The 10,012-nt window shown below is 36.7% G+C and overlaps 1 protein-coding gene across 1 annotated transcript in view; it reads left to right on the top strand.

The window, feature by feature from the left end:
• The first annotated feature begins 4,286 nt into the window (after positions 1 to 4,286).
• Positions 4,287 to 10,012, top strand: part of ANKAR (ankyrin and armadillo repeat containing) — a 50,658-nt gene continuing 44,932 nt past the window's right edge. Inside the window, exons 1-3 of the mRNA XM_033112336.1 lie at positions 4,287 to 4,906; positions 7,675 to 8,112; positions 9,716 to 9,879. Of these exons, the coding sequence (XP_032968227.1) occupies positions 4,306 to 4,906; positions 7,675 to 8,112; positions 9,716 to 9,879 (1,203 nt within the window). The 5' untranslated portion in view covers positions 4,287 to 4,305. The remainder of the gene's footprint in view (positions 4,907 to 7,674; positions 8,113 to 9,715; positions 9,880 to 10,012) is intronic.

Below are 10,012 nucleotides of genomic sequence, written 5' to 3'. Positions count from 1 at the left end.
ATAGCCGCTGTTAAAAAGAAACAACAGCCCCAAAGTAGAGTCACTTTTGCTAAGCCCCACCAAGACTTTACTACCTAACCTCAATGCAGTTTCAGCCTCTCCCAGGAGTGGAATTTTAAACCAATCTGGAATGTCCTGGTCAGCACTAACAAGAAAATCTGCCTGTTAAGACCCCCTGCCTTCCCCTAAGATAAGCCAACCTTGCTGAAATAATCCACTCAAATCTTATCCCACCTCTTTCTCCCTGTAAAAACCTGTTTTGTACAACTTCTCAGAGCTCTCTTCTATTTGCTGGATGAATTGCTCGGTAAAGCCAACTAGGTCTTTAAATTTATTCCATGGAAGTTTTGGTCAACACAGAATGATGACATGGATGGAGTAAGAAATTCTGCCTCCGGCACCAAAAGCCTCCATGTTGCTAAATTCAGTGGAAGTTTCAGTTCTCTTCTTTGACCAAGCAGCAGAATCCAGTGAAGTTGACCATTCCCTTATTCGTGAAACACTTCTTGGCTTCTGTGACCGATCTGGGTTCTCCTCCTGCCTTCCTGACAACCTACTCTTTGTCTTCTTTGCTGACTCCACCTGATCTTTAAATATTAAATTCCAGGTCTCTGTCCTGGGTTTTCAGTTCTTTATTCTCTCCCCCTTGGTGATTTCGGCCACTTCCCCAGCTTCGCATACCCTAATCCTGCCAAACCGTACATGTTTAACCCAATCTGCCGTTCTTAGCCCAGACCTGTGTAAGACATATCTGACATCTCTACTTGCTTCTCTTCCAGGTACATCAGGTCAGTTATATCCACAACTGAACTCTTAATCTTGCCCTGATCCCATTGCTCCTGACAGAAATTTAAGTGTCCCCTAGATAACATTCTACCCTCATTCAATCTGTTACCAATAAGCCACCTCCTTATTTTTCAAATCCATCCACCAGCCCCCCATCTCCACTGTCCCCACTCTGGCCTGTGTCTAGCCTCTACTGCCTCCAACCTAATTATTAGACACTTTTAGAATAAAGTTCAAAATCATTAACTCAGTAGCCTGCCTGATCTGCCCCTCGCCTACTGCTGCAGCCTAAGTTTGGGCCCACCTCTCCTGTTCTCTGCAAGGTTTTGTTTAGTTTCTCAAAAGTTTCAACTTTCGTCTCAACTCAGTTTGTCATGCGAGAGACCCTGCTCGCTGCGCCATTTGTCATGCCGGGTGGCCTGCGGGGCCTCTGGTCCCGCTCCCCACACAAGAACGCAGGATGTGGCTAGGCCAAAAAGGAACACCCACGGAGCCATAGATAGGGGAGTCATACCACTATATTCTCTCTGGGGTGGGGGGGTGGGGACACGCAGTAGCAGCCAAATAATCCGCAGTCCGCCATTCACTTCTCTGCCTGTCAACCAACCAACCAATCAACACAGCCCCGCAGTTACATCAGTAGCCAGTTGGCTAACCGGTTATAGCTGATGGCCGTCCAATCACAGTTGATGGTCATTCACCACCCGAGCCAGCACCTCCCCACACCAGGCCTAGAGCCGGGAAACCGCTCTCTGGGTCTCTGTCCCCACAAGTTCTTCACCACTTACTGTTCTCTGTCACAATCCCTTCTCCAACTCTGCTTGAATAGCTTTTTTTCATCTTCCAGGCTCAACTTAAAGATTACTTCCTCAGGGCAGCCTTTTCCAGCCCCTGGTCTAGGTTAGCTTTTCTTCCTGTGCTGTCACTACATCTTACGTTTATCACACTGTTTAAATCCACCGGTATGCTTTTCTGTGTAACTAAGCTCTTTGGGGCTTGGTGTCTGCCCTGTTTTCCAGGGCCTCCAACTCCGAGCACAGTGCCTGTCTCATAATAAGTGTTCCATGGAGGTTTGTTGAATGAAAGAATGGTGATGGCGGTGGGATTCCAACTCAGGACTACCTCAGAGCCTAGTGCTTTTGCTTCTGCCACTCTCTGTTTTTGTTTTTGCAGAGACAAATAGTGAAAGGAATAGAAAGGCAAAGTGACCAGAGCCGGAGGAGGTGCTGAGTTCTAAGGAAGGGCGGAGTAGGGGTGGACATGTGTATGGAAAGAATCTGAACAGTGGGAAGTACGGCCCACAGAAGCACCGCAGTGGGGGTGGGGGCGCCCTTGCCTAGTGCCCCAGTCCTGCTGGTGCACAGCAGCTGAGGCGGAGGTTCCCCCGAGGGCCCACGCTGGGTGAGCAGGCAGGCCCCTGAGGCCCTCGCCTCAGGAAGTCCTCCGATCCTCCGGGCTGCATCTCCCGTAGGCACTCGGAGCTCTTAACGGAAGATTCCCGCCCAGCCAGAAGCCACCCAAGAAGACCACTATCTCCGGGCCCCTAGGAATACTCCAGGGGCCCACGCGGAGGCAGCTGCCCTCTCCAGAACAAGAAAACAATTGTTTAAAAGTAGGTTTTTTTCTTTTTTCTTGTGCTTTCCCTTTTCCCGTATCCCGGGTATAGGTCTTGAACTTGAGTATGGACAGACCTGGGTTGGTCCTGATTCTGAAGGTGGAAAACTTGAGGACCTCCGCTCTGTAACCTTCCTCGTCTCCATTTCTGTATCTACAAAGTGGGGATACCAACACCTATCTCCCTGAGCCGGATTTTCAGTGTCCTACCAGAACTACCAGCAGCAGCATCACTTCTGAACTTTCCAGAAAATCAAATTCTATGGCCCCACACCAACTTATTGAATCAGAAACTGGTGGGGAGGTCAAGCAATCTGTTTTAACTACCCCAATTGATTTCAGTGCAGGCTAACTTTTTTAAAACATTGTAAAAAAAAAAAAAAAGGACCAATTAAGTGAAATAAATAAAATGTTGTGAATAAAGAGCTGGGCAAATAGTAGATGCTCAATAAATAGTGGTTATGGTTATTATTATTCCAGAAACAGGCAGTTAGTTGCACAGAAATAGAAAGGCAGGCATTTGCTGTCCTTCCATGTCTTTTAAGCAGATCTTTATTTTCTTGCTTTAAAAAAAGAAACTAAAAACAAAATAAGCATATGCCAAAAAGGTTCTCCAACAAAAGAGAATAGGTATGCAACAATAGTTTCTCATATATAAACTTACTTTGTTTTGACATACTTGTCAGTATCTTTGGACTTCTTTAGAAAAGCAGAACATGATTAATGTTAAAGATTTTACAATTTTGTTTTAATTCAAATTCCAACTTATGCTGCAATTAGTTTAAGATTGAAAAATGTAATGGAATTACCATATGATCCAGCAACTCCACTTTTGGGTATTTATCCAAAGAAAATGAAAACACTAACTTGAAAAGATATATACACCCTTATGTTTTTTGAAATGTTATTTACTCTAGACAAGATATAGAAACAACCTAAGTGTCCAACAATGGATGAGTGGATAAAGAAGATGTGAGATGTGATATATATACATATATCTATATCTATATCTATATAGATATAGATATAGATATAGATATATGTATATATATATCACAAAAAAGTAATATAAGACCCGGTCTTATTTTACTATAATGTAAGACCGGGTCTTATATAATATAATACAATATCATATAATATAATACCGGTTCTTATATTAATTTTTGCTCCAAAAGACGCATTAGAGCTGATTGTCCAGCTAGGTCTTATTTTCGGGGAAACACAGTATATATATCACATATATAATATATAATATTCACAAATATATATATAGGAATACTATTCAGCAATACAAAAAGAATGAAATCTACCCACTTGTGACAACATGGATGGACCTAGAGGACATTATGCTAAGTGAGATTAAGTCAGGCAGAAAGGCAAATACTGTATGCTTTCACTTATATGTGGAATCTAAACAAACAAACACAACAAAATAGATTCATAGATACAGAGAACAAATGGATGGTTGCCAGAGTAGAGGGGGGTGGGAGAATGAGTGAAAAAGGTGAAGGGGGAATAAGAGGTACAAACTTCCAGTTATAAAATAAGTCACATGGATGTAATGTACAGCACAGGAAATCTAGTCAATAATATAACTTTATACAGTGACAGAGGTTATTAGACATATAGTGGTGATCACATTGTGAGGTGTATCAATGTAGAATCACTAAGAATCACTATGTTGTACACCTAGGTGAAGCTAATAATATATGTCAGCAATACTTTAATTTTCAAACGATGTTTTAAAAAGATTGAAAAATGTAATGGTTGACCATGAAACAATTAACCTAATAAAGATGAAAGGAACAGATAACAGTTCTTGAGCAATCCAGCTTCATTACCATGGCAAATTTTATCGCTTGTCTTTTCATTTATTGCAGAAACTTCAAACAGGACACACTAGAAATGTTAAGATTGCCTAAAAAGGGATTACCTAGATTTGATCAAATTCAAGACGAAGAAACCTACCTGGAAAATTTAGCAGTACAGAGAAATGCTTCTGCTTTTTTTAAAAAATATGATCGGAGTGAAGTACAAGAGTTGCTAACTACTGCCCTAGTTAGCTGGTTGTCTGGCAAAGAAGACATCCACTCTCAATTAGACGTCCCGTGTGGAATTATGAGTCAAATGAGTAATGTGGGCTTCGGCACTGCCATCCTTCTGACTCCTGTGGACCCTACTGCCCTCTTAGATTATAGAGAAGTCCATCAGATCATAAGGGAGTTGGCTGTTGGAATTTATTGCTTAAATCAAATTCCTTCAATCAGTTTAGAAGCGAATTATGATCAGAGTTCTTCTTGTCAGTTACCTCCAGCTTATTATGATACCAGGATTGGGCAAATTCTGATCAACATTGACTACATGATGAAAGCACTATGGCATGGAATGTACATGCCCAAAGAGAAACGAGCCAGATTCTCTGAATTGTGGCGTACCACGATGGAAATTGATCCGGATGGGAAGCCTCAAACAAATAAAGATATTTTTGCAGAGTTTAGTTCAGCAGGTAAGAGACCTTAACACAGTTATTTTTGTTAGAATATTTTTTTTTTAATTTAAAGATAGTTGATTTGTGGCTCAGTTTTAGATATTTAGACATATTTCTTAAGAGATTTTTTAAACTCCAAAGAATCTTTTCAACCAAACTTTAACTTTTTACAGTGTCTCTGAAAATTATGTTTTAAGTAAACATCTTGTTTCTTTCAGCTTAATCTCCAAGTTCTGCAAAGCTATCAGATTTCAGTTTACACTTTTTTCTTGTAAGGCTTAAGTAGGAAAATCCATAATAAACCAAGGGTAGATGGAGTGCAATGAGAAAAATCTTAAAACTTGAAAACAAAATGATTACCAGATTGGTTAGCCATCCACATTGCCATTTTTATAAACTTCAAAAATGAATAAGAATTGAAGTTAAGGATAAATAATGTACATCAGCAATCTAAGCTTTGGTATTTAGTAGCATTTGGTTTCATGAGCATTTATTCTTGATTCACTTAACTTTTCAATTCCTCCCGCCTCAGGGCCATACTTCTGTAATGCCTGTATATAAACAATAGATGCCACTAAATCCTGGTGCATTCGCTTCAGCATGTTTATGTTTTTTCATTGGTTTTGTTTTTTTGTTTTTTTACATTTTCCTATGGTTCCTTTGCAGTCCAAGTGGAATGGGGTGTGAAATGGTGAATGTGTATCCCACATACTGTAACAAACTGCTTTCATTGATCAAATATATCTAATAATTTTCTAAATAAATTTCTGTAGTTTGCGAGTACAAGCTTAAAAACAAGTCTCAATTCTGGTACAAAATGCATTAGGATTTCACTTGACTGGAGAAAAGAGCCTGGCAGTAGATTTTATATAGATTTTATATCTAAAACTGAACAAGGGAGACAGCTCATCTTTAAGAAATAAAACGTCACCCAGATGGTTTCTTCTTGATTATTGGGTTACTAAAATAAATACCTTGAAAACCAGATTAGTTGTTTCTTAACTTCTGGATAAAATGTGGAAGTATTACGATCATTTGAATATTTAATGAAGCTAATATGGTAAGTTACTTTCATGGAGTTGTTTAATTCTTATTTTTTCCTTCTCTGTGGTTGACAGCTAAATCAAAAATTATATGCACACACAAATTTTACATATGTGTTTGTAAAGGACTCTAGTTTGACTTACTCATTTTAGAAATATTCATTGAGCCTTCATTTCTTGCTGAAAAACAAAAATAAGTTTGATGTGAAGAACAAGTAAACAGTAAACTTAAGTGTAACTTCCATGAAAAAGGGACCTTACCTGCTATGTTTATCACAGTATGTTTAATGCCTGAAACAATGCCTGACACATACTAGACATCAACAAATATTTGTTAAGTTGCATTAAATGTATTGAATTGAATCAATGAATAGATATGTGGGGCAGAGGTGTTGTTATACATCTTGAGAGATTGAGTCTAGCATGGCTGTCCCAGAGGGATTTAATAATTGTTCACTGAGAGAGCAGCCCCTCAGCAAAGGGGTCACCCTCCTACTTCTGTCTGAACCTACTGATTCTTCTCTAGGCACATTCCTTACTTTACTGCTCTCCAAAATCCATTCTCCCATTCTTTCATCTCCCTTCCTCCCCTCCATCTTCCCTTCCCCTACCCTTTTCTTTCTTCCTCCCCTCTTCCTCTTAGTGAGGAAGGAAAGGAGCTGTGCTGTCTTGGAAAGGCAATTTGGGGGTCTCACTGTACCTTAATCTGATACCAAAGTACTTAAATATACTTCAGTGCTTCCAATTTCTGAGTCTTTCTGTGGTGAGAATTGACTTGCTCCCACCCACTCCAACCCAGGAAGTTTTAGAGATTATCAACCATGCTCTGACTTATACTAAATTTTTTTAAACTGTCAGAAACACTTTAATATCTTTATAATCTCTTAACTTGTTTCACTCTTTTGCCAAAGGGAGATGAATCATAGTGGCTATTTTAAAAGTCCTAGGGTATTTTGGAAATTTATAGACAGACAGATGGATAGAGGAAGGGAGGAAGGACGGAGGAAGGGAGGAAGAATTTGAGGGGAAAAAGGAAAAAGAAAGGGGGACAATTGATTTTATCATTTACACTTTAAGGTGCACATGTTACAAACTCCAGATTTTCTTCAAATTCATATTTTATAATTCTGAGCTATTTTCTCAAACCTAGATTAAAGGTAACATTATAAATGTAACTATCTTTAAAAAGAGAGTCTTTAATTTCGTCATAACTGGGAAGAAAATGTAACAGGAAATTTGTCATTTATAACAGAGTAAAATCAAGTTTTAATTCTTATGTGATTTATCAGGATTAGTCAGCAGGCAAGTTCTTTATTGATTGTATATGTTTAGCTTCTGTTATCAGCAAAAAACAAAACAAAAAAAGTGTGTACTACAGCACTTGAAAAGCAAATTATACTTTTTAGCCCAAGTGAAAAATTGGTTCCCTGCTTAAAGAGAGATCACATTTTCTTGTTCTTCCATATTTTCCAATTTATTGTTTCCATTGTATTGTGTTTCTTTTACTTTAAAGAGAATGGAAATCTATTCTTTTTAATTGTACAAACTTCCATCTTTAATTACTCTGCCAAACCACACATCTACCTGCTTTTCACCTTTAACAATTTTATTGGCATTTCATTGCCTCTTTACTGTCGTGTTACTAGGATTTCAAGATGAAACCCTGTGTTCAATCTACTATACTGATCAAGAAGCCAAATATGAGGTTTTCACTATCTAAAATTTTTCCTTTTCACCGTGAAGGTTTGATTGATATTACAAAGGATCCAGACTTTAACGGGATCTATGATGAAGACATAAATGAAGATCCAACATATAATCCCAATTGCCCTGAAGAAAAAGCTGTATTTATGAAATATGCTGAAAATATTATGCTAAAGTTGACATTCAGTACCACAGAAGTTCAACAGTATGAAAATGTTTTTATATTTGAAACAGCCTATTGGCTTACTAATGCTATAAAATATAATCAGGATTATCTTGATATTTGCACCTACCAGAGACTACAGCAAAGATTATATCTTCAAAAAAAAGTTATTCAAAAACACTTTGAGAAGAAAAAAGAAATCAGAAGAGAGATAGGATACCTAAAGTTAATATGTTTTCTGACTCCATTTCTACTGAGTTTAAAAAAGAAGATGAAAGTTCCATATTTAAGTAGTCTGCTTCAGCCTTTTTCAGGTAAGAGTATCACTAAAAATCAAATATAAAATAGAGATATATATTAAATTTAAAATTAATTTTGTTTTAGTGTGTGGTTCCAAGTATGTAACCTAGCTGTAGCTTGTTAGAAAGCAAAAATAAAATTTACACCTGAAATCTATGTAATTATACTAACAATTGTCACCCCAATAAAAAAAATAAAATAAAATAAAATTTAATGTCTCCAAAGTAATTAAATATACTTAGTATTTATACGTAGTACTTTGTATATTTTCATACCAATTATAAGCGATATTGAAAGACTTAAAACAAGTTCTGAGAAATTGGGAAATATGCCATGTTCATGATAGGACAACACTGTGAATATATCATACTTCATCCAAATTATTTTATAAATTCAATGCACTTGTACTCAAAATCCCGATCATGTTTTTCATGAAAGTTTATAAATTGATTCTGAAATTAATATGGAGCACTAAAGAATTATGAATGGTCTTACATTTATGAGAAAGAGTTGAAAATATAATTTAAAACTTTAGTAATGTATTGGCACTGTAATTAGGAAATAGACCAATGTATGCGAATAGAGAACTGAAATAGGATCATACTTATATGGAATTTGACAGGAATTTGTGTAAACTATTTCTCCCACGCAGATTAGCACACAATTTATGTATTTTCTTTGGTGCCTAAGCATGTGGGTTTATTATAGTGGGCTTTCTATTCAGATGGCAAAGTTGCAGTAGAAATTTTGCAAATCATTTGCATTATGAGCATTTAAATGGTGAAGATTATTATCCATATCTGTGAGCTATTTAAAAATGGAGTCATGACAATGCTTGTCCTGAGGTAGGGTAGAGGGATGGCACACATGTGGAACTAAGAGGGCCTTGTTTAAACAAGATGTTGGCTATATCTGTAATGTTTTATTCCTTAGATTATTGGAAGCAAATATGACTAAATGTTAATAGTTAATTCCAAATGGTGAGATTAGGGTGTTATATTCGTCTTTGTATTTTTCTGTACCTTTTACATTTCTCAAAATACATTATACACTTTATATTGATGAACCCATATTCTTCTAACACGTTAAAACGGTGAACAAACCTTACTGAGATTTTAGAAAATTATTTTTTAAAGAAGTGTTTTATGTGTGATTTTGTTACTTTCCAGAAAAGTCAGCTGATTATTTTTGTAATGTGAGAGATACCCACTTATTCCTTTTTAATGTCTCTTTTTACCTAAACTAGCTCTGGTAAGTTTTTGCTTATTTAACCAAAGATTCTCTACGGCACAGAGTTTCAAATCTTTTCTGAGAATTAGAAGATAATAGTCTTGAGTTCACATATAGAAATCAATAAGTAGAATGATGTTTTGACTATTCTTTTGGAATGTCTGCACAATGAAGCTACAGAAAATGTGCAGAATATTTAAGCATATTTTGATGCTTAAAAGATTCACTAAGCGCATAAATTTATAGGCTGTGATTGCCAAGATATTCATTTCATGTGGATTATTTCACTGTGCTTGTGTGAATGAGAATCTAGATCTCCAAATATAATGTTTATATGCTGTTTTTCACTTTTTAAATAAAAGGTTGTTTTCTTTTTTCTTTTTTGAGATGACAAGGTTAAGACTGAGCGAGAATTACCTCCATTTATTTACGGACGAGATTTTAAGTGCCAGAATTTTCACTACAAAGAGGATCAGTATTTTCATGTTCATGGAGGAATTGAATTTGATATTACCACCCCTTCAATTGAGAAGGCTTTGGAAGATTTTAAGGTTTAAATTATTATTGTTCCTGAAATGGTTTGTCATTTCACAACTCTTTTATCTTATTCTCCATTCAGAAAGAATCTCTGTTGGTACAGGAATTGAATATCTTCCCAATTCACTTATTTTTTTTTATACATTA

Source organism: Rhinolophus ferrumequinum, chromosome 8, assembly GCF_004115265.2.
Source record: "Rhinolophus ferrumequinum isolate MPI-CBG mRhiFer1 chromosome 8, mRhiFer1_v1.p, whole genome shotgun sequence".
In the NCBI taxonomy this organism is placed as follows: Eukaryota; Metazoa; Chordata; class Mammalia; order Chiroptera; family Rhinolophidae; genus Rhinolophus; species Rhinolophus ferrumequinum.
This window is presented reverse-complemented; position numbering and strand designations above follow the sequence as displayed.